This window comes from Oryzias latipes, chromosome 15, assembly GCF_053564925.1.
Source record: "Oryzias latipes strain Hd-rR chromosome 15, Olatipes_Hd-rR_3.1".
Taxonomy (NCBI): domain Eukaryota; kingdom Metazoa; phylum Chordata; class Actinopteri; order Beloniformes; family Adrianichthyidae; genus Oryzias; species Oryzias latipes.
Window position 1 is genome coordinate 22519924 of NC_136251.1, and position 25013 is coordinate 22544936.

A 25013-nucleotide genomic window follows, 5' to 3' on the forward strand; every position below is an offset into this window, starting at 1 on the left:
CTACAACCATGAAACAACCTGCTTCAAAATATTATTGCCACCCTAGGGCTACTGAATCACCTGTAAACAATAAAAGTATGGCTGCAAAACATTGTGTTTCATCTTGTGTTGTCTGGCTTTGGGGTATTCCTAAAGCATCATGACATCAGCTTTTTCTATTCAATTTTAATAAAAAAAATAGTAATTTAACTCAACCAGATAAACTGTTGCGGCTGAGCGGCTCATGGTAAAACCTTGGCTCCTATAAACACCCACCTTTAATGTTGTCTTTTTAACATCCATAGAGTATTTATTTTTTTGTATTTCATTTTTGTCATTATTTTTTTTTTTACTATCTAGAATCAAGTCAAGTCAAAATGGGACCCAGTGAGTCCCTGTCGTACACTCAGCATTGAGGGGTTGGATTGGAGTGGGGGTTAAATTTTCAAATGGTACCCAGGTGTGACTGCAACAGGATATACATATATGTTTTAAACATCATATATTACCTGTTTTCGTAAATTAAAAAAACTAATAAATATAAAAAACTTTACAAAGATTATTTATGAAGTCACTGGGTTCTAAAGATAAAAAATGGATCATTTATAAAAATACATTTGAATAAACTTTTTTCAAATCACAAATTGTTCAAACACAATGCACATTGTTCTATATGCAAATCTAGTGAACACCAATGCACAGAAAAAAATGTTTTTTTGTAGACTTCTGGGAAATTTCCAGGGCACTAAATTTTGGAATTGTGTTACCATAAAATTGCAAATGCCCCAGTGAGGGATTTTGGATATAGACATTAAAAAAAAATGTTCCTCTTGGTAAACATATCAAGTAGTCCACCTTGGGGAGTATTATCAGAGACGTTTACTGACCTCTGTTCTTTAAATAATTCCAAAAACAATGAGGAAATGAAGAAAAAAATAAATACTGGAGGTTGGAATTATGACTAATTCCTGCGGTGGCAGACAGCTGCAGAGAAAAGCAGAGACAGGGCAAACCAGTGTGATTAATGGAGTTGGTTTTGCATTCATCCATTCTCAGTATGACAGGGAGGTGTTTTGGGGAAGATCCAATAGTGCTTGGCACAAGACTGCTGTCCAGGGGCACGTGCTGCCAGATAATGCTTGCTTATGAGTAGGCAGCAAGTCAAAATAGATGAGCAGCTATTGTAAGGAAGGCTGAGGTTATTCATGTGTAAGGGTAAGATGTGAATGCTGCAGTTCCACTGTTACAATTGACATGCAATATAAAATCCCGTTGTTTTGTTTATATTGTTCAGTTTTTGTTAACACTCGAATATCCAGGACATAAAAGTGATGCCAGTGTTGCACAACGGTTTAGCAAAAGTAGAGCTGAGATCTTGGCTACAGGCAAAGCAGCACACTGTAACACACGTAGATGTCGATAAAGCTTACTTACAACTCTTACTTGTCTTCTGCATCCCAATAGTTTGCACTGCAATATTTGCTTTCCTGTCAACATTTTCAATGTTTTTGCTGTTGCCCTTAAGATAAGTATTTTGCTAGTGAGAGCTACCTCAGCCTGGGCAAGATTAGCACAAACCTGTCACACAGTTTTCTGACATAAAAAATATTGTACGGTTGCAAAGGTACATTTGTGGCTTTTTGGATCACACTACGTGGAGGAAACGGATCCAAAAGGATGCTGCAAGCAGAAAAAACAACAATAAACAAAACAACACACAAAAGTAGAAGTTCAGGATGCCACTCACCAGTGTAGCATGGTCCAGGTAAATACTGAATTCTGATTGGCTGCAGGGTGTCCATTAAAAAGTGATAATGGACACCTAAAAAAAGAAGCTTTGGTCAAATAGCCTGATTGTACTGGCCTAAATGCCAGTTGGTAACCAAGACAAAAACTCAAAACATTGGCGGACATATCTCTGTCTTTCAAATGGCTATATATTGGACATGCCAGTATCTGTATCATTCTCTGTCTTTTCTGAATTGCTTACCCTTTTTGCTTAAGAGTAGATCCATGGGAGTAAATCTATTTTTTTTAAATAATTGTATTATTAATTAATGAAAAAAAAAAGATCAAATAAAATGGTGGGTATTTCTTGCAATAAAAGAGATCTAGGAACCAACTTGTGGACTTAATTGTTTGTGAACAAACCTTTGTTTCATCATCTGGACAACAATGGGTGCTAAGAAGTGAAATTTCCCTTTGAAATAAAGCTTTACATCACTTAAGAAGACTTTTAGCATATGTAGCACTTTCATCTGCTGGTTAGTCTTCATACAGCAGCAGAAGAGCAAGGACAGTTTACACATGAAAGATAAAAAGATTAAAGTACTAATATTTGATTTAATATTCATTTATTTCATAACGGAGCTGGATAGGCGAGATATTGCTTGTCGAGGTCTCCATTTTCAGAAATTAATAGACTTCGCATCCGACAGTTAAGCCTCCACGTCCCGTCGTCCAAAATTTTCTGATAATGGACACCTCGTCAGGCATAAGTATAGCATTGCATACTTTTAAAAAGTTTTCGTATTTATTTCTTTTTTAAGACAAATAATAATACATAAACTTGGAACAATTTGCTTCAGCCTATTTACCGTATTTTCCGGACTATAAGTCGCACCGGAGTATAAGTCGCACCAGCCCAAAAATGCATTATAAAGTAGAAAAAAACACAGATAAGTCGCACTGGACTATAAGTCGCATTTTAACTTTCACAACCTCATATGACACAATCATAGCAGACTGTTTATATAATAATTTCACAGTAATTTTTTCGCAAACTAATTTATTTATTCCATTCATGAAGCATCATTGGCCAACTAATACTCTGTTTTCATCCTGTTTTTGTAGAAACAGTTGTCATTTTTATTGCATTTCTGAATCTATGAAATCATTGGAAAATAGAACATTATGTTGTTAGCCTTCAAGATCTTACTGTAAAAAAAGGTTTGCTGATTCTCTGAGTCACTTAACATACTTTTAACACTTAACATACCTCATACATCAAATTGACCCAGGAACATCATCTCTGTTCCTCACAAATGAACATAACAGGAGGGTTAACAATGTATTTATTTCAATTTATTTCTAATATAAGTCGCTGCGGAGTATAAGTCGCACCCCTTGCCAAACTATGAAAAAAAGGGCGACTTATAGTCCGGAAAATACGGTACTTTGACATCAATACATTTTACAAGATGTGTACATTTATTTATTAGCTTTCTCTGGATGGCTGTGGAATAAAAAAAGAATGTTCTAACAATGCTTATGTAGAACTGTGCCACAGAATTAGGAGTTGCATCAAATGTCAGAATACAACCTCTTACAAAAGATAGTTTGGATTCTGAGTGGGATCTTTGCCTAAACTGAAGGACAGCCCCTAAACGAGAAAGAAAAAAAACAGCAATTTACAATTCTAGGATGGGGTAGATTGCAAGTCAACATGGGAAAATGAATTAATCAATGTGGAGACTGTTTATTTTCATACTCGAGGGTATCTGATTCCTTCTGGATTTCTCTCCATTCAAAAGCTTTTGTAGACAACAGCATTTTGGTTTGTGCTCTATTAGAAAGTGAGGGCAAAGTCCTAATTTTGAATACAGCCAAATGTGCTCATGTATGAAATGAAAAGAAACAGGGGAGAAACAGCATGTAGATGAGTGACAGGTGGGCAAAGCAACGAATGCCTGCAGCACTGTGCAAATTATTAGAAACTGATAATGGTTTTCTGGTGGAGCCTTAGACAGAGTGTCCTCCAAACACTCCACTCCCCTTTGAACTCATGTCGTTGTCTCTTTTGTGAGGTTAACCAGACAGACAGCTGGGCAAAGGTTGCAATCACATTCCAAGTGCACAGTTCAGTACACACACACTAACGAACTGAGCTTCAAGGTGGGACTGCTGGTACAGACTCATGGGCAGCAAGGGGCCCTGTCTCACCAAGAGTCCCCCCCCATCCATCCTTGTGCAGCCTGAAGGCTGATTACAGTTTAGTGGAGAGCAGATTAAAACCCCTTCCCCCTCGTCACTCCGCTGCTTTCACAATTCACAGACCTCCGCTGCTGCCACACTGTCTGCACATCTGGCCCCTAATCAGACAATCCCAAAAATAGACAAACAATTGTGGGTCAGAATGGATGTACAGATGGGAAAGGAAAGAAAATGAGAGCCAGAGAAACACTAAAATCTGAGTTTGTGGCAGATGCCCCTACATTATTATCTAATTATGTGTTAAGCAAATATGTGTTAGTATAATGAATTTAATGTGTGGGGATGACTATATAAAAGACTTAAATAAAGTGTTAGTTTTAATAACAGTTTTTTCTAATATATATATATTATATTTGTGTATTTCAATTTGAACTTTTATGTAATTTTTTGCGATGTCTTTTGTGTCAAACTAATTTTTCTCATTTTTATCTGACAATACATCTTGAAATGGTTTAGTTTCTTAGTTAAAGATTAAAATCTATGTTATTATATCCACTACTTCCCCTTTTCATAATCTGATCAATATATTTTTTTATTAATTTTGATTTTTTTCAAACAATTACAAGTCAGTCAATAAAAAAACACAGGCAGTAACAGTAGGCTGAAAAAAAAGACTTTTAAAGAGGTTTTTATTGACAGTAAAATGTTTGCAAATGAAACTAAAGTAAAACAAGGTAAAAAAAAATAAAATAAAAAACGGTTGGAGGTCCACAATAAACTCAAATGGATGTGGACAATTTAAAAACAATAAAAAAAAGCTTACAATTTTTGATCATTAGCAAATAAAAAGGAGGGATTGGAAGCCAAAGACATCATTCATTCATCTGCTGTGTGTTGGTCTACAGTTTAATCTTTGTTAAAGTCACACAACAATAGATGGAAATTCATAGACTTTAAGACTGTGGGTCAAAAATATCTCATTAAAAGAGCAGAAAATATACAGCAAAGAATGAAATGAAATGTCTAAGGATAAACACATTCTTTACCCAGCAAAAAAAAACGAATGAATGAATTTCAATGACAATGCAGGATTTTTTTTATTTTTTTTATTTTAAAATGGGCAAAAAAACAAAACCAGTGTTTTTTTGGTTTTCTTTTTTTGAAGGGTTAGAAGGTGAAGCCAGAGATCCTCCTAAAGGTTAACAGACAACCGCTGGACCACTTAGAAATAAATGAAACAAGCAGCATTACCACCCAAACTGAGTCGATTTAAAGTCACATTCTGACCAAACGTGAAGGTTTTGGGAGTGTAGGAGGAAGCCAGAGCTCCTCACAAGCAAACACAGAAAGACAACTCAGTTTGGTTTAATACTTAAAATTGTCTCCTCACAGATTCAGAGTGCAGACTATTAAATTCAGTTATATTGCTGTTTTATTAAAAATGAAACAACATAGCCTTGACCACAAAAACAATCAAAAAGTGATGAATTTTTTTTTTTAAGTATGTGTTGAAAGTAATGAATTCTTCTTTCTCTTTCGGCTTTTCCCATCAGGGGTCGCCACAGCGAATCATCCTTTTCCACCTCACTCTATCATGGACATCTTCTGCCCTAACATTAGCCAACTTCATGTCCTCTGTTAAGACATCCATATATCTCCTCTTTGGCCGTCCTCTTGCCCTCCTGCCAGGCAGCTCCATCTCCAACATCCTTCTACCAATGTATCCACTGTCCCTCCTCTGAACATGTCCAAACCATCTCAGTCTGGCTTCTCTGACTTTGTCGCTAACACAGGCAACATGAGCCGTCCCTCTGATGTACTCGTTCCTTATCCTGTCTAACCTGGTCACTCCTAAGGAGAACCTCAACATCTTCATCTCCGCTACCTCCATCTCAGCCTCTTGTCTCTGTCTCACTGCTACCGTCTCTAACCCATAGAGCAGAGCTGGTCTCACCACTGTCTTGTACACCTTTCCTTTGAGTCTTGCTGGCACTCTTCTGTCACACAACACTCCTGACACTTTCCTCCAACCGCTCCAACCTGCCTGCACTCGCCTCTTCACCTCTTTTCCACACTCCCCATCACACTGAACTGTTGACCCCAAGTACTTAAACTCCTGCACCTTCTTCACCTCAGCCCCCTGTAACCTAACGCTTCTACCTTGATCCCTCTCGTTCAGACACATGTATTCTGTCTTACTACGACTGACCTTCATGCCTCTTCTTTCCAGAGCAAACCTCCACCTCTCTAGCTGTTCCTCCACCTGCTCTCTACTCTCACTGCAAATTACAATGTCATCCGCAAACATCATTGTCCAGGGAGATTCCTGTCTTACCTCATCTGTCAGCCTGTCCATCAGCATAGCAAACAAAAAAGGACTCAAAGCTGATCCTTGGTGTAGTCCCACCTCCACCTTGAACTCCTCTGTCTGACCTACAGCACATCTCACCACCGTCATACTTCTCTCATACATGTCCTGAACTACTCTGACATACTTCTCTGCCACTCCAGACGACCTCATACAGTACCACAGCTCCTCCCTCGGCACCCTGTCATACGCCTTCTCTAAATCTACGAACACACAATGCAGCTCCTTCTGACCTTCTCTGTACTTTTCCATCAACATTCTCAAAGCAAAAATGGCATCAGTGGTGCTCTTACGGGGCATGAAACCATACTGCTGCTCACAAATCTCCACCTTCTTCCTAAGCCTGGCTTCCACTACTCTTTCCCACAGCTTCATTGTGTGGCTCATCAACTTTATTCCTCTATAGTTGCTGCAGTTCTGCGTGTCACCCTTGTTCTTAAAGATCGGAACCAGAACGCTTCTCCTCCATTCCTCAGGCATCTTCTCACTCTCTAAAATCCTATTGAACAACCTTGTTAGAAATTCCACTGCTGTCTCTCCTAGGCACTTCCATACCTCCACAGGTACGTCATCAGGACCAACGGCCTTTCCGCTCTTCATCCTTTTCAGAGCCTTCCTAACCTCATCCTTTCCAATCTCTGCTACTTCCTGCTCCACAACAACCACATCTTCCTCCCTTCTTTCCCTGTCATTTTCCTCGTTCATCAGCTCCTCAAAATACTCCTTCCATCTTTTCTGTACACTCTCTTGGGTTGTTAGCACCTTTCCATCTCTGTCCTTAATCACCCTTATCTGTTGCACGTCCTTCCCATCTCTGTCTCTCTGTCTGGCTAGCCTGTACAAGTCCTTCTCTCCTTCCTTTGTGTCTAACCTGTCATATAGCTCATCGTAAGCCTTCTGTTTGGCCTTTGCCACCTCTCTCTTCACTCTACGCTGCGCTTCCTTGTACTCATGTCTACCTTCCTCAGTCCTTTCTACATCCCACTTCCTTTTAGCCAACCTCTTCCTCTGGACGCATTCCTGTACTTCCTCATTCCACCACCAAGTCTCTTTACCGTCTTTCCTCTTTCCGGATGACACACCTAGCACCTTCCTACCTGTTTCCCTGATAGTTTCTGCTGTAGTTTCCCAGTCATCTGGAAGCTCATCCTGACCACCCAGGACCTGTCTCAACTTCTGCCTAAATTCCTCACAAGTTTCTTCATTCTGTAGCTTCCACCACTTGGTCTTCTTTTCTGTTTTCCCTCTCTTCTTCTTCCTGACCTCCAGAGTCATCTTACACACCACCATGCGGTGCTGTCTGGCTACACTCTCTCCTACCACCACTTTGCAGTCAATAACCTCTCTCAAATGACCTCGTCTACATAGGATGTAGTCCACCTGGGTACTCCTACCTCCACTTCTGTATGTCACTCTATGTTCCTCTCTCTTCTGGAAGTAAGTGTTGACTACAGCCATTTCCATCCTCTTTGCAAAGTCCACCACCATCTGTCCCTCCAGATTCCTTTCCTTCACACCAAACCTGCCCATCACCTCCTCATCACCTCTGTTGCCCTCACCAACATGCCCATTAAAGTCTGCTCCAATAACAACTCTCTCTCCTCTGGGGAAACTCTGTATGACCTCATCCAACTCACTCCAGAATCTCTCCTTCACTTCTAGCTCACAGCCAACCTGTGGCGCATACCCACTGACTACATTCACCATCACCCCTTCGATTTCTAACTTTAAGCTCATCATCCTGTCTGAGACTCTTTTCACCTCTAGAACACTGTTTACAAACTCCCCCTTCAGAATCACTCCTACCCCGTTTCTCTTCCTATCAACACCATGATAGAACAGTTTGTATCCTCCTCCAATACTACGTGCCTTGCTGCCCTTCCACCTTGTCTCCTGCACACACAGTACATCTACCTTCCTTCTCTCCATCATGTCTGCCAGCTCTCTGCCTTTCCCTGTCATTGTGCCAACGTTAAGAGTCCCTATTCTCAAACCTATGTTCCTGCCTTTTCCCTTCTCTCTCTGGCCACGGGCCCTTCTGCCTCCCCTCTTTCTTCGACCAACAGTAGTCAAATTTCCACCGACACCCTGTAGGTTAACAGCATCGGTGGCGGTCGTTGTTAACCCGGGCCTCGACCGATCCGGTATGTCTAAAGTGTTGTGGATGATTCGCATGGTTATTTTGGCAATTTTTACGCCGGATGCCCTTCCTGACGCAACCCTCTCTATTTATCCGGGCTTGGGACCGGCACAGAGGCAACTGGCTTGCAACCCCTGTGGCTAGATTGTTGAAAGTAATGAATAAAGGCTGCAAATGTTCCTTTTATTGATGTATTCTGTAGCTTTTGTGTTTTATCTAATGTGGGGTAGGCAGTCCACCCACTTCACTCCCTGTAGACCAATGCTCCCAGTGTCCGGCCTGACAGACAATCCTTATTCATTTATTGTGGGGCCTCGTTGATAGTTCTTCTTGTGTGACTCAAAACTAACTTTGTCCCTGTTGCCCTTTCTGCCGTTCTTATCCTGCTCTGCAGATTCTTCCTGTTCACCCGTGTGCAGCAAGCAAGCATCAGTGTGCAGTAGGTCAGGATGCCACTGTTGGTGGCACAGAGGAACCAGCAGCACCTTTTGAGGAGGTCTAACTGAAGATTTTAGAAATAGATATGGGACATGATTCTCTGACATCACCATATACAGTCACTGAGCACTTTATTGGCCACATCTGTCCAACTGCTCGTTAACACAAATTTCTAATCAGCCAATCACATGGCAGCAACTCAATGTATTTAGCCATGAAGACATGCTGCAGTTCGAACCGCACATCAGAATGGAGAAGATTGAAGTGACTTTGAACAGCTGGTCTGAGTATTTCAGAAACTACTGATCTACTGGGATTTTCCACACAACTATCTAGGGTTTACAGAGAATGGTCCAAAAAAGACAAAATATCCAGTGAGTACCAGTTCTGTGGGCATCTATGTCTTGTTGATGCCAGATATCAGAGGAAAATGCCGAGACTGGTTCCAGTTGATAAAAAGGTAACAGTAAGTCAAATTTTCACTGGTTACAACTAAGGTCTGCAGAAAAGCATTGCTGAACGCACAAGGCGTCAACGTTAAGGCAGGTGGACTACAGTAGCAGAAAACCACACCACGTGCCAATCCTGTTAGCTAAGAACAGGAAACTGAGGCTACAATTCACAGAAGGATCACCAAAATTGGGCAATAGAAGATTGGAAAACGTTCCCTGGTCTGATGAGTCTGCATTTCGGCTGCAACATTCAAATGGTAGCGTCGGAATTTGGCATCAACACCATGAAAGCATGGATCAATCCAGCCTTGCATGAATGCGTTAATCCTTTGTGGCATAGTTTCAATAGAGCACTGGAAACATTCTTCAGAGTTTCATCCATAATAACAAGATAGCATCACACAGTTATCCATGATGCCAATCTCTCATTCCACCACAACCTAAACTTCTGAAGGTAAAAGGGCGTGCAACCCAGTACAAACAAGGTTTACATAATAAAGTGAGTGTAACTACAGAATTTCAAATGTCATTATGGTTAGATTTGTTGTTCAATTTTTCAAATATATGATAAAAAAAGGTCAAAATTAACAGTTCACCTTAGTATTGCATTCTTGATGTTTGTACACTCTTTTTATTTTTCCAAAAAGCAAAATAAAATTTTGTACACATAAACTCCCATAGCTCTTGATAACAGAGGTAGGAAATAACTTGAGCGTTCTCTTTTGTCCTCCGTCCCTTCAACTCATCAGGGATTTTAAGGGTCTTCTTTCAGGCATTAGTTTTGTTCCGTTCTTCTTCAGCTGCCCCCCCATGTAAGCAATGCTCCTGATGGCATGATTACTCATCACAACAGATGTCATGCAAGGAGCTAGACTACTATAAACAAAATCTTTTCACATTTTGGGATTTAACAGAGGTCTTGCAGGAAAATCTCATAACGTGGACACATTATGAACAGGTAAAAAGCTGCTGCAGCTCGCAGTGTGGAGGCACGTTTTTTTTTTTTTTACTGTTTTCAGCTCTGTTTTCAAAATCTTTTTTGATTTCAAACATTTCTAGAAAAAAAAATCTTGCACTGTTATAATTCTGCAGCTGGAGAGAGTCACTCAGCATGCGGCTTAGTGTTTTTTGCATCACACTGTTTCTACAATATCATAAACCTGGTGGTGGTATGCTACATCCTTTTGTTGCATTACTTTTATTTTTATTTCATTTTGCTTTTGAACCTCAGGCATGACCAACATTCCTCAGTGAATAGATGTGCTGCACAAAAGACAATTTTGGGGTTTTGGTATTGAGGATGCAGTTCTCTGTATGGTTTGTGCTTGCTGCATTTTTGAATGTAGAATCTGACATTTAAGAAATATGACTTTCCTTTTTTGTGGAAAATTTTCAGCAGGTCTATTAATCATTTTTATTTTTTTCTGATCATCAGGTTGATGAGTTGTTAACAACTCAAATCTTAACTCACATCTTATTTCGTTAAGGCTTTAAAATTCAAAATATGCCTTATAATTATATGGCTATGCACTTTACAAAAATAAAAAATACTGAGAGGCTATACAGAAACTTTAGACTGAAAACTAAAAAAATAAATATATTTAAAAACAACAACAACAAAAGGGTAAAAATATTAGGACACCTCAAATTGAACAGATTAACAAGATTTATTAGTGAGAAGATAAAGCTTTGCTATAATCTCATCCTCCCTCGCTGACACTCAGTAAATACGGCAGCAAACACAACATCCAGTTGCAGATATAAGATGTTACATCCACTGCTCTGGCCATCTGAGTGTTATTTTCTGTTACTCTGTGATCCTTTGAGATATCATTTGCAGGATTTAGAATCACTTCTTTCTTTAACCAATTAAATTAAAGGCTATAGCCAAATCCATAATTGGCAACATTATAGCCTTATGACAAGGTCACTGAGCAACAAGAAAAACTGAAGAGATGCACTTGGTAGAAAATAATGTAAATGCAGAAAATGTGAATATAAATTTATGTTGATACAACATAAGTGCAAGTGTGGATAGTTATACAACACCATTTTTGTTAAGTAGAGATAGAATTCTAAACTGTGGAAGTGAGACTTGAAGTTGACTGGAGGGACGAAACAAGAGGAGGGTTTTGCGGGTCTACCTTTTGGTCGTCTCACCTGCCAAACAAACGCCCCCCACTGCCTCACTAATGTCTAAAGTTGAACTCTAAAAAAATCCAAGCTAATCACTAAATGCTAATTTAAAGCAATATAATTTTTTTTTATCATTTTAATGTAAAGTCTTTCTTTAAGTAATTTGCTGTCAAAAAGGCAATGAAATCTGGCTCCATTGGTTATTTGAGGAACTGCAGTATTTGGTACTTCAGCCTAATTTTTTAACTTCATTTCAAATCCAGCAACAAAATATATTGGTTATATTTTTTCTCGAAATGTTCACACATACTGCTTTCTGTTTCTGTTTTTAAAAAGAAACTGATTAAAAGTAGCTGATTAGATGTTGGGAATAATTAAAAAAAAAAAAAAAGGAAAACCGAACTATGAATCAGAATTGGTTTAATATCAAGGTCATTAAAAACATTTGTGAAGTTGTACCATCATGAGGCTCTTGTGAACAATAGTATTAATGAAAAGGACATTAGGAGTTAATATCCATTGAAGCAATCTTGTTTTAACATTTCTTAGGCTTTCGTAATCTATTTAAACGGTCAAGTAAAAAGGACAAGTTGGGAAAAAACTTTTTTTTTTATAAGTTGGGCAACCAATCAAGGAGTCATAAAGATTTCTGCCAGTTATTAGTTTTGGGACAGAGAAGCTTGAAAATTCAGGAAATAAACCAAAATACATTTAAATACACTTATAGAATCATGTAATGTGCTAGATAGGTAGGCTACTCATTTAAAAAAGGTTTTTTCTTTTTTTTTCAAATGCCTAAAAACCCATCTAAGAACCAACAGAAGTAGGTAAAGCTTAAAAGGTAAAGCATGCAAATTGGTTTGAGTTGAATGGGTGGTTCTTTTCATCAAACAGAATTTACCAGAAAGTATGCAATATTTAAAAAAAAATTCAAAATTGCAACATGCATTTTGTATCTCCAAGTGTATCCAGGCTTTTGTCAAAAAGATGTTTTAAAAAATATAAAATAAGAGCAGCCCAACAACGCTGGGTCTTTACTTTAATTGGCACCAGCTTCAAATTTACCAAGTTAAGACTATGAATGCTGGGATTTTCACTCTACAAAAAGGATCCAGTTAGTGAGGTCACTCGACTGTGACGGACAAAAGTTGGGTTTGAATCATGTTTTTAAATGAAGATTTATGCAAATGTAAATGCAAGGAGGAGAGTAGGATTGCTGTGAAAGCAAAGGTATTCATACTGTAAACTTTTGCCCAATGCTGACAGCATTTCTGAGCAAACGCTCGTCTCTTTGGTCTTCTTCAAGTTGAACTTAGTCAACACAGTCAAACTCTACTCCAAGGAAGCAAGTGGAAACTCTGACGGCTTAGCATATATGTATATTTACTTTAGTGTCAACTGCATGGGCTTCTGGTAACATAAAAATAATCCTCTTCCACCATGCAGCAATTCCTTTAAGAGACGCTTCCTCTAAAAGTGCTGTTAACAGAAAGGAAAAGGCCTGAGGGTGATTGGCCTCGGGCCTGTTGCTCGTACCTTTGACATCCTGGCCCCGACTGTGACTAAGCAACGAGAGGATTGCCATTGCTGTCCCGATCCATCTGACGAGCCGCCTCCCTCGTTGCATCTTCTGTCAAGCCTTATTGCCTGTCCACCTGAATGGAAAAATATGACAAAAATGATTATAAATTGCCAATTGATGTGCATGTGAGTGAGCAAGTGTGTGTGAGAACTTGCAGCAGACTGGCGACCTGTTCGGGGTGTATCATGCCTTTACCCAATAGTTGCACTGTTAGCTCCAGCAACATTGTGACCCCAACTGGGATAAGTCAGCTACTGAAAAGGGATGGATGGACAACAAAAATGTACATTTGTTCTACTGAACCCTTTGTATTTGCTTAATGTGCAGGTGGGACCAACACACAAGCATGTGCACACACAGATCTACATTAAAATTGAATCATCTAACCTCAATAACTAATTGAAGTTGCAAAGGGTTGCCAGGCATTGAAGCGTGTCCCAGCTTTCACCCTCATAGTGCAGCACAACAATGCAAAATCCCACTGAATCTTGTTTGAATCATTGTTTGATTTAATATAATACACTGTGTAATACAAGAACAACCCAAAATGAACCATCTAAGGCACACAGAGAACAAATGAACCGTTCATTGAAAAGTTCCCACTATGATTTAAACAAGCAGGCATTGCACTTTAAGTCCCATATCTCTGTTGGAAAAAAAAAAAGACAAACATTTTGCTTTGGAAGCTATGATGAGCTACAGTGATTGATTTCTCGCTTGACTGGAGTTACGGTACATGTGTCTGGAAGCAAGCCAACAAAATATTATACATATTTTTTTTTTTTTTTAATCAAACAAGACAAAAGAGATGCCTGAGTTGTTTCAATGCATGAATGATATAAAACTGTGTGGGATAAACTGAGTTTCCATCATGTGAAGATTCTCAAAGAAATGAAAGAAAAAATTGTTAAAAAAAAGATAACTGTATTTAATTGACTTTGTACGCAGAAGTTATTAATGAGAGAACCAGGTCTTTGGATGGTAGAAAGCACCAGCATCAATAGTCCTGTACTTTGAAAGATCCAGTATATTATGGATGATTTCAGTTCCTCCATGCCAACTTTTTAGACCTGGTTTAGATTACAATATGAATAAACTAAACTTATCTCTCAACAAAAATGCATGTTTTTACAGCAAAGCTTTCTGTAGAAAACACTGCAAACATTGTAAATGTTTAATATTTTTAAAACTATGATCAAGAAAAGTAGAGTCATTTTTTGGCTACAAAATTCTCAGCAAACTGATTTATTTATACCAATACAGGGATTTTTTTCTTGCATGTGAAAGATTATTATTATACCTACATTTGATTTATTTTATATTAATAAATATTCAAATTAGAAAAAAAGCTTATTTTTTTAAGATTTTGCAAGCTTAAAATTGCAAAAATGCGCATATATATATATATATATATATATATATATATATATATATATAAACTTATATATATATATATATATATATATATATAAACTTATATATATAGTGTGTGTGTGTGTGAGAGTAAATAAAAAAGATCAACATGTATCAACATGTTTCCAAACATATTCTTAAATAATAATAATAATTGTACAATAACATTTTAGTAAAATATAAACCGACAAACATTTTTTGTTAATACACGTGATGCCATGAAGACTTTCTGCCTGCCATTCTGGTCCAGGGTAGTCAAGACACATTCAGTAAACTGTCAGCCACTAAATAGTCAAACATCATAAAAAAAATTAAAAGTACTTGAATTGATTGGTACTTTAATAATTGATGAGATTCCTCTTATTATAAATTACATGATTGAGTATTATGAATAAATTTGCCAACTCACAACATCCAATCTTGATGTGGCTCTTTTAGAATATTACCTTTTTTGGAGGTGACTTACAGAAAGCGCCTTACTGACAATGTGAGCTTATTCAAGATAAGATGTGAAAATTGGCAAAAATGTAAATGTACCCACTGTCAAAATTTACATTCAAAATCTGTGACTAAGAAAAAAAACATTTATACTTGTAGGGCAGACTGCTGCAAGGCTAATTACAGTTTAGCACACCAAAAGCTCTGGAAGTCTCTGGGTAAAGTGATATTCAGAACAACATCTGGATATTTCAATTTGTTATAGTGAGAAATGTACGCCACCCCAACCTGCAAGATGTTTTGTCGTTCGTGAAGAAAATAAAAATGAAATACAAACTTAATACACTCTGTTCAAGCAAAAAGATTTATTTTTTAATAAAAAATTACAAATGATAAATCTTGGTCCCTTAGGGTGACAAGACAAACTGTCAAGTATTAATGATTTGGTGGTACAAAGGCGGAGAAGGGTGTTAAATAGCTTGTAAAATAATATCTTTAGTTGAATGAAGCCTTTTCTGGTATTCGAAATATGTTTTTAAATAAAATGTTATAAAGTGACCTTATGCCACTTGCTCATTTATAAGGGTAATGACAATGGATATCTTTTCCTCCCAGGCACTGAAGAATACCACTACACGCAGATCAGAAACCAGACAAAATTGTATTAAAGATTCATAAATTGTATTTAAAAAAATAATAATACAAAAAAGGGTATTAGAATTTTAATAAAAGGCAACGCAAGTTCTGCAATTGACCCAGAGCAATAAGCAAAGATTGTCGAACCCTGGACTTAAATTCAGTATTTTATCAACGGCTCTAAGCTATGGAAGAAAAAGGGCCGGTGTTGTGAGCTTCTAGGTTATTTGACATAATAACATTCTTTCATTTCCAAGGAAATGAAAAAGGTGTGAAATCATCTCTCATAATGTATAATAGTGTGAGAAGAGGGAACCATCTCACACTACTATTGACGCCTTTACATCAAAGCTTGTTTGACTAAATCAATTAGGGTGATTTCACACTTTAACAACAATGTCTAAACAAACAGGTCAGAGCATCTTCCACAGCTGCCCTATCATACAGCATCTAAGTATCTCTGCAGGCCAAACGTTTAGTATTCTCACTCTCCCATGAAACAAAGGAGGGAAGAGAAAGCTACAGATGTGTTCCTTGTGATGACTCTTTCACACTAATTTATGCACATTGGCAACCGAGTGGGTTAACATGAAGGCCACAAAGAAGCTAATGTCATTGTATGCTCCTTCAGTTCTCACAAGGGTGAGTCATGGAGGAAGAACATATTCAATCTCCTAAAGAAGTCCCAGGGAAAGGCTCAGGTTTTTGTACAATGTCTTTACAAGCCTGTCCAACAGTTTAGACTCAAACAGTCTCGGAGATGGCCGCTACCACGGGGGACATGATCTAAGGCTGGGTGTTATTGGCAAGCGCATTGGCACAGGGGCTTTTACCAGCACTAATCAATTTACTTTTGGTAGAACTGGGGAGAAGCCATAGCAGAAAGTGAGACAAGCTAGGTAGCTACTGCTGACAGCTTGGGGTTGGGCATGAAAAGGCATGTGGGCAGTTTAAATTCCAAGAGATCAATGCAGGGATATAAGGCCAGATTTGGTTTTGGTTTCACAAACACCAATGCGAGAGATCCTGCTGGAATTGATCGTCCCCTGGGTGACCGTATAAAGAAAGCGTAGGTCAGAAAGAAGTCAATGTAGGAGGGGCTGACAGACAAATCTTGAAGTTGGAGATGAAAGACTCAGGTTGGATGGTCTAATATCTCTTCAGACACTGGAGGTGCTTGGACAAAAGATTTTGAAACAGGAAAGTGCCATCAACAACATGACAGATGTAGATGAAAATGTCTCTGTATGGTCCACGGGTCAGCATCCTTGATCCTCAGTCATCCTAAGTACTTGGGCACAAGCCAGGGTTCAATCAACCCTGGCATAGTCGCTTAGGTGTGATTGTATGACATTAAGGCTGCATTTTACACTGCAGGTCTTGATGACCAAATCAGATTTTCTGACCATATCCGATTTTTTGATGACCCGCTTACATCATCTTTTAAAAGTGACCTGTATCCGATTTTTGCATTTACAATATACAATGCTGAAACTATCAAACGTAGACGTTCTGAGGACTACGTAACGCACCAGCATTTCCGCCTTCCGCGGCCCTGAGCACTGACCGCACGGATTAAAAAAATCATGAGCGAGCAGGCCCTTAATAATAATCATAGCAGTAATAAAAGCACATTTAGAAGATGCGTGTTGTTCCAAACGGCAAAAGTTTAACATGGCGAAAATCCTCCCCCTCCCCTAAATCGGATACATGCATTTGCGCGTGCCATGTAAGCAGACAAATCGGATATTCCCGTTTAAATGTGAATCGTATGTCAGTGACATCAACTCAGGACACCACCAACTGAGATCACATGACTTATTATAGGTGCTTTTGTGCGCTGATTTTGCTGTTCGAGTACAGCTGGAGCCCCATCAGCATGTTACCTTTCAGCCTCAGGCTTCAGATCGTAGTCGGAAACCGCTGTTATTTCCGGTCCGGTCGGGACACAAACGGTAACAAATGAAGCGGGACACCGTTGCTCTGAAACAGGCTAGAAACCGTTTATTTTTTTCCTTGGATCAAACTGTTAGTCCAGCACAACGTCTGCAAACACCTCATTGAGAACTCAGAGAGAGTACACAAGACGGCCGAGCAGCCCCCCTTTTTCCTCTCCCGCGCATCCCCTCTCCTGCCTCATCCTGGAGCGCCCAAGGCAACGCCTCGTCCCTCACTGCGTTGCCTCCATGACAACCGCAGTCACACAAAAAAAAAAAAAAAAAACAGAACAAAAAGGGGAGGGTTTTGCCATGCTAAACGTTTGCCGTTTGGACCAACACGCATCTTATAAATGTCCTTTTCTTACTGTTATGATTATTATTAAGGGCCTGCTTGCTCATAATTTTTTAAATCTGTGCGGTCAGTGCTCAGGACCGGGGAAGGCGGAAATGCTGCTGCGTTACGTAGTCCTCAGAACGTCTATGTTTGATAGTTTCAGCATTGTATAGTGTAAATGCAAAAATCTGATACGGGTCATTTTTAAGAGATGATGTAAGCGGGTCATCAAAAAAATCGGATATGGTCAGAAAATCGGATTTGCTCATCAAGACCTGCAGTGTAAATGCAGCGTTAAAGTGTATACTGGAGCTCATGAGATGTCTTTCTTTTTCACATGTTTTTTTAACAATATCTAGGAATGGTTGGAGCTGTGCAAACTATTATTAACTTTCTCTTTTAGTTCTTTACTATGAAGTTTTAGATGGGCTGTTGTGTCTGCCAAGATTGCCTTATTGGCAACTAAATATAAAAAGATCCACAGAATTTTACTGTATTGTGGTTCTTAAGAAAATTGCAGAAAAGGGAACTATAAATTGGTAAAGATTTTGAAACAGGTGCAAATTTATTTATTTTTTGCTTTAAGAGAGATGGTATGGTTTGGTCGCTCATCTTACAGTTTGAATTATCCAATTTATTAAAAAAAAAAAAAAAAAAAAAAAAAAAAAACTGTCATTTTGTGTTTTCAGCTTCCTCCTATTTATTGACTGACTCCAGTGAAAGCAGAAAAGGATGAAACATTTCAAGCTTGTTTGCATTATGCACAGTACAACAGCATGTTGCACATTAGACAAATTTAATCAAGAATCCTTTTCTCATTGTTGGAAAGTGTAAAAAAACAAACAGGGAAAATGTAATTTTACCATCTGGAGTGGAAAATAAAACGGGTAAGGCAGGTAAGGCCACAAACAACAAATTACTAGTGGCTGAAATGAGAGATTTTACCAGTTGTGGTTTTGTAGAGATCTTCCTCTAATTAGCTGTAAGCTAAAAAGCAAATAAAAGGAGCAGAAAAACACATTTACTTTTTACAGCCGAACTTTGAATATTATCACATTATCATTTCTGTTGTCTCAGCATTTATTCTATCACAATTAAGTTCTAGACAATGAATATTAAAAGGCATATTAAAAGTTGGACACCCCTTAAAGCAACAATGCCCTTAAAGGTGTGTTTTCATGTTTTCAATGAAAAGACACAAAAGGCATTTTATTTAGCAACCAAAAAAAGTTGCAATCTAATTGTGAGGATTGTGCCCTTTTTTTTTTCCATTCTTAGCTGTTTTTTCTTGGTTTTTGTCATGAACCCCGTGCCGCAGTCACACCGGGATCAAGGTTTTAATTATCTGCAGCTGTTCCACATGACCATAATCACCATCTGTGTATTTAAGTGTCTAGTTTTTCAGTTCATGTTTGTCAGATTGTCTACTTTGTCACCCTATTGGTGTGCCATGGATTTTAATTATGCAATTGGTATGTTTATTGTTGGAATTATTTTTTTTTCATATTAAATGTCCCACAACTGAAGTCACCTTTAGTACATAAACATGCAAGAGTGTCACTTTAACATTTTCCATGAACTGTATAAGTGGGCAAATTTTTCTTGCAGTACAAAACCAAAAGTCTTTTCCACTGGTTTTCTATTTATCCATTGTTTCCCTCCTGTCTTTCCCCCCTATGGTGCTCTCTTTTGAAACAGATTTATACATTGCACAGTCATACTTCTATCTTTCCAAAGAGGGCTGACTGATTGCTTTGATCCCTTTCAAATGAGAATACTCAGACCTGAACAACCAAACACCCTGAAGAAAGAAGTCATTGCATCCCACAGCTTACTAGAATCTTCTCCTGGTTGACATGGGAACACTAACATTTACATGAGAAACCAATAACGCTGCCACATATAAGATAAGGAAATCAGCTGGTACATGATAAAGGAAAGTGGTAACTTTTTATGTTTCTCCATTTTTGTTTTTTTTACTATGAGGCTCATTGGATTTTTAGAAGAGTCAAATATTTCAAGTGCAAAAAGGGGGTATTTATGCAAAATATAGAGCCGCACTAAGTCGATTCTAATAAAGTAGAAATTGATTACAAAAAAATAAATGTATATCATGGTGCAGCAAAAACAAAGTCGGTCTCATCCTGTCAGCATTTCTACTCATCCCAATATTTTTTGTCCAGTTTATCTTCTATCCATTATCTTTGTGGAGTAAAATGTAATTCAACTTTAAGAAGAGGATAGAAGCAGGATGTGGTGATGGAAATGGTGTAGAAATGTGAATAAAATAATCACATTTGTGGATCATAAAAGAACGAATGATGCAAAACTTACAAATGGAAAGTGATGCAGGATCTCAAACTAGTAGTGTAGTATTATCTGTAAATTTGGAGAATGATGAGATGTTATTACTTTATAAAGCTAAATTTGAATCAAATATATTAAATGCTAAACACAAAAGGGTCCTCATGGTATAACTGAGTAAAAAAGGCAATTTTTCTTTTGTTTACTATATAGTTAACATAGGGACCTCTTCAGAATTGTAATTATTTATAAACCGCAAAATAATATTAAAATGCCACAACAGGGCTTGAATTTTCTCAATTATTTTGGATTAAATAATTTAAAAAGCAGCCAGTGGTTACTGAAAATAAAACATTGCCTCCACAAGTATCACAAATGGACAGACTGAGATGGATTGCACAAACTGAAGTCCAGAATTCATCATTATATTCAAAACTAATAAGAGTAAAACATGTAGAAATCTTTTTTTTTTCCAAAAGTCAAAATGACAAAATCAATCTCTCTACCTTGTACACCATTCAAAATTTCACTTTGTTTGGTCTTAAAAAGAATTATAGTGAAAAGTACTAACATCCATTAAACAAAAGGGGACAATACTGGCAACTATCACAGATGCAGTTTGGTCATGATTTGCAAATTAGTTTCATTAAGATCATGAAATAAGTGTCCCATGAAAGCAGATGCCTAACAGTCCCAACACTGATTAGGTTGTACTGAAACATAAAATGGGGGCATTAAGAACAAAAATATAGAGTTTGTAGTCTCCATCTGCGTACCCTTAGACTGTAGGATTGTGGGCTTGGTTCATACCAAAGACCCACCACTTCTCTGCTTTAGATTCACCCCGAGTAGTAGTACTGAGTCGCCAAATGGTCCCCAGGTTGCTGTATTTGCACCTCATCACTCCCATACAAGATGGATTGACTGCAAAGAACAAATTTCCCACACTGTGACGTGTGTATAACCATTGTCACATTGAGAATCTAGCTTTTTTGTACACAAACAAAGAAGGGATGGAGCGTGAAATTGACCAACAGACTGGTAAAGCCTCTGCAATAATGAGGCCTTTATACCTTTTTTGAGGTGGGTTGAAAGGCCAGGCATTTAATTTACCTATCATTCTACATCCCTACCCTCACCTATGGACATGAGCTGTTGATTATGAATGAGGGGAAATCATCATAGATACAGGCAATGGAAAAGAGTATTAGTCATAGAGTGAAAGAGGTTTTGCTTAGAGATAAAGTTAAAAGCCCAATCATTCCATGGGGTCATTCTCTTCCATGTCAATAAAATCCAGGTCCAATACTCTGGACTTTTGGATGTATTGCTAGAGAGGTGAGGTGTATGAAACACAGTTAACTGTGAGGAGATGGTGTGGAAGACCAGAACACCCTGGCCTATTAAGGGCTTTGTGTCCATCTGGAGGAGCTGGAAGAAGGAACCAAAGAGAGACATCTAGGTATTCTTGCTAATTACTACCTGAACCTAGAAAAGCAGAAGTTAATGAAATGAAAAAAATAGGTTTCCCAAATGTAAATCTAAAGTTGAGTCTGAAGTAAGTACATGTGTATGAAAGGGTACTTTTGTTAAAATGACCAAGAGGTGTAGAGCTAATATAGTCTGAATTATTTTACTGCTTTTACAAATTTTAAACAGTAAAAGCGTTAGATTTAGGTTATTAGAAATTACATTATTTAATAGCAGTAGCTATTCTTTCACAATGTAAAACAGGTATGTTTAGTAAAACCCATCATTTACAATACCAATAAAAGACTATAGAGAACCAATAAAGTTTCACATGAATTCAGTGACAGAAAAAAAGTGAGCAAAATCTGTGTGGTGTTCCCCTGACAAACATTAAACAACTTTGACACCTGAGGTCATTTGAAACCATCTCAGAGGATCACTCATCTGCTGAATGTTCTAACCGATTTATTTTGGTGTTTAGTAAGCTCATCTCATGTTCACACTTTTTTTTGAGTCTTTATTTTTTGCATAGAAAGGATTTGCCCCATTCTAAATGTATCATTTTGAGTACTGGATGAAACAATTTTACAGTATATTCATTGCTTTTTGTTGCCCCATTGCTTAAGAGTAAAAAGCAGTACAGCCTTAGCATTGCTAATTTAATAATTCAATTTAACAGAACAAATTGTTTACCTATTGAACACAATTGGATTACATATTATTTTAGATGTAAAACTTCCTTTTTAAAATAGACTGTTTATAAAAACATTTCTGAAATACGTTTAACTGAACAAAAAAAAAACTGTCAAAATTGAATAAAACACATTATAATTGATCCTTTGATTAAAAAAATTAACGTGTTACGACCATCGTCGTTTTTCTTATATTTTGTGTGTTGAATGTGGTGTCAAAGTTCTTTTTGTGTGTGTGTAGGTGCCCAGATTCAGGACTAAACACGGGGAATCAGCGTTTCAGTCTTATGCAGCTAAAAGCTGGAACAGTCTCCCTGAGGTTGAGAGAGGCCTCTACTGTGTTAAGGTTCAAATCTAAACTCAGAACATTTCTGTAGCCATGTATATAACTGAAGGGTCCTTATCGACACCTCTTTTCATTTTATTTTCTTTTTCCTTTATTTCAAAGCAAATTTTAGAATAATTCTCTCTGTTTTTTTTTTTTTTTATGTTTGCACTGGTATGTATTGTGATTTTAATGCAGTTTCCTGTTTTGTGAAGCACTTTCAATTACTTTGTGTACAAATTGTGTTACACAAATAATCTTGCCTTCATGTTTCTTTTCAGGTGATCTGGATTAGTGAGCTAAGAACTTGTGGCTGCACCGGAATGGAGGATGAGACTTTAAACACAAAGCATCTTCACCGCATCATGGGGAGTTTTGGGCTGTGGTTTATCTGTCTTTCTACCTCCCACTGACAGCACTTGAAGGTTTTGTGAGGCCTTTGGCTGTTGGTTATTTTCTGGAAAACTTTAGTGAAACTTTGTTGTAACCTTAACTGAGAAAATTTTAGTTAAAGCAGTAGGGGTGAACTGCCTTTATTTTTCCACTGTTTTCTCCTATTTTGGTTAGGTTCAAGAAGACGAGTCAGACTCTGTCATTTATTTTCCTTTTGTTTAATTGGAAGTCAAATAGAGCCTTTTACATTTTTGTTAGTTTTGTTTTCTTTATTATGTTGGCCTTGGTTCACCCTGAAGTTAGATGATTCATTTTTTCTTTTGTTATCTTTACAATTAGGACAATAAATCCTATTATTTGTAGAGTAAATTGTCTTGGTGGCTTGAGGGTGTACTTATTGACATTTGGATTTCTATCTCTCTTTATTTATGTTATGACCTGCACTCCTACACATAAGGTGCATAACTCAATGACATAAAGAAAACATGAATGATTCCAACAAAAACAGAAAATGTTTTTTTTTGCTTGGAAAAAAAAGTAAATGCTTTAAAAAAAATGTATTTATGGATTTGATAAGTCAATGTTTGCTAAGACAATACTGTGCATCGTAAGTAAATGCCTCTTTGAGTTTGATAATGCTGTAAGGTAGTTCCTTCAACATAAGCTAACCCTGTGTCAGAGTGTTCTTATTGGTTGAGTGAAGTAACACGATACTTGGAGTTGAGACAAACTTTGTGTGAAGATAAAAGATTGAGGAGGTGCCCACACTCGTCTTATGGACAGGTCTTGCTGGTGAGCTAGAGCCCAAGCAAATATTGCAAACTTCATACTGTTGAAGGGCATTATCTGCACTCACCTGCTCGAGACGAGTGAAAGTTTCAGAGCAAATAGTGCTTGTCGTGCAAAGATTTCCCTCCCCACGCACGTCCTAAAGAGTTGTGCAATCGCCATCACCAGGAAAGCACAGCAAGACAATACTGTTTTTATTTGACCCAGCTCTATTTTCAGCAAAATCCTGTGCTCAACACTTACACACGACCCGATGTCTGAATGTAAAATAGGGAGAGCATGCAAACAGTAAATGAGGTCTTAAAATAGTTTTACCATTTTCTTAAAGATTGACTTGCAAACTTTCAGATTCAAAAGGAGTGTTGCGTATAAATTAATATATAATCAATTTGTTTTGAATAGGAAGTCAATGTAACAACAAATCTAACAGATTTTAGATTATTCTTCCATTTTCTTCCTCTGCATTTGTCAAATTCTTAGTAATTCAACGTTCCGCTTATGAGTGGAAACAAATATTTTTTAGTTTTACTTTTATTATACTTTTTCAATATAAACCAAAAAGAATAAAATAAAAAATATATATATATATATATATATATATATATATATATATGTATGTATGTATGTATGTATGTATGTATGTATGTATGTATGTATGTATGTATATATATATATATATATATATATATATATATATATATATATATATATATATATATATATATATATATATATATATATATATATATATACATATATATATATATATATATATATACATATATATATATATACAAGTCCTCTAAGTTTTAAGAAGTACACAGCCTATGCGGCTTAAATAATTTGATATCAGCAACACAATTGAACCAATTAATCAACTAATGCAGTACATCAAGTATGTGTTTGACAACCTTGTACACAACTGTACTAAATCCCAAATGGAATTGCAATGACAATGTCATTTTTGAGTTTAATTCTGGTGAATGACACATTCTGAGCACTGACAGATAAAAATACAACTGCAAATCCACTTGGCATAAATGTTTTGATAGACACTTGAGCAAAAATTCTTGCAAAATCAGGTAAACAGGAAAGGGCAAAACAAACAAGTATATTGAAAATAACAAGTGTAATAAAAAGTTATGGTACAAAAATAAAATGGAAGAAAAATAATTGCTATGAGATTTTTTCCAATTTTTGTTATACATTCAGGGATTTTGTAGAACAAGATGTCTCTGTGAAATGTTTCCA

At 37.2% G+C, this 25013-nt stretch overlaps 1 protein-coding gene across 7 annotated transcripts in view; it reads right to left on the reverse strand.

The window, feature by feature from the left end:
• LOC101173247 (protocadherin-15) overlaps positions 1-25013 on the reverse strand; it is a 233982-nt gene that overhangs the window by 133898 nt on the left and 75071 nt on the right. For all 7 annotated transcript variants that reach the window (XM_078931825.1, XM_078931824.1, XM_078931821.1 and 4 more), the window contains exon 2: positions 12983-13101. In XM_078931825.1, coding sequence (XP_078787951.1) covers positions 12983-13073 — 91 coding nt within the window. In that variant the 5' untranslated portion in view covers positions 13074-13101. The remainder of the gene's footprint in view (positions 1-12982; positions 13102-25013) is intronic.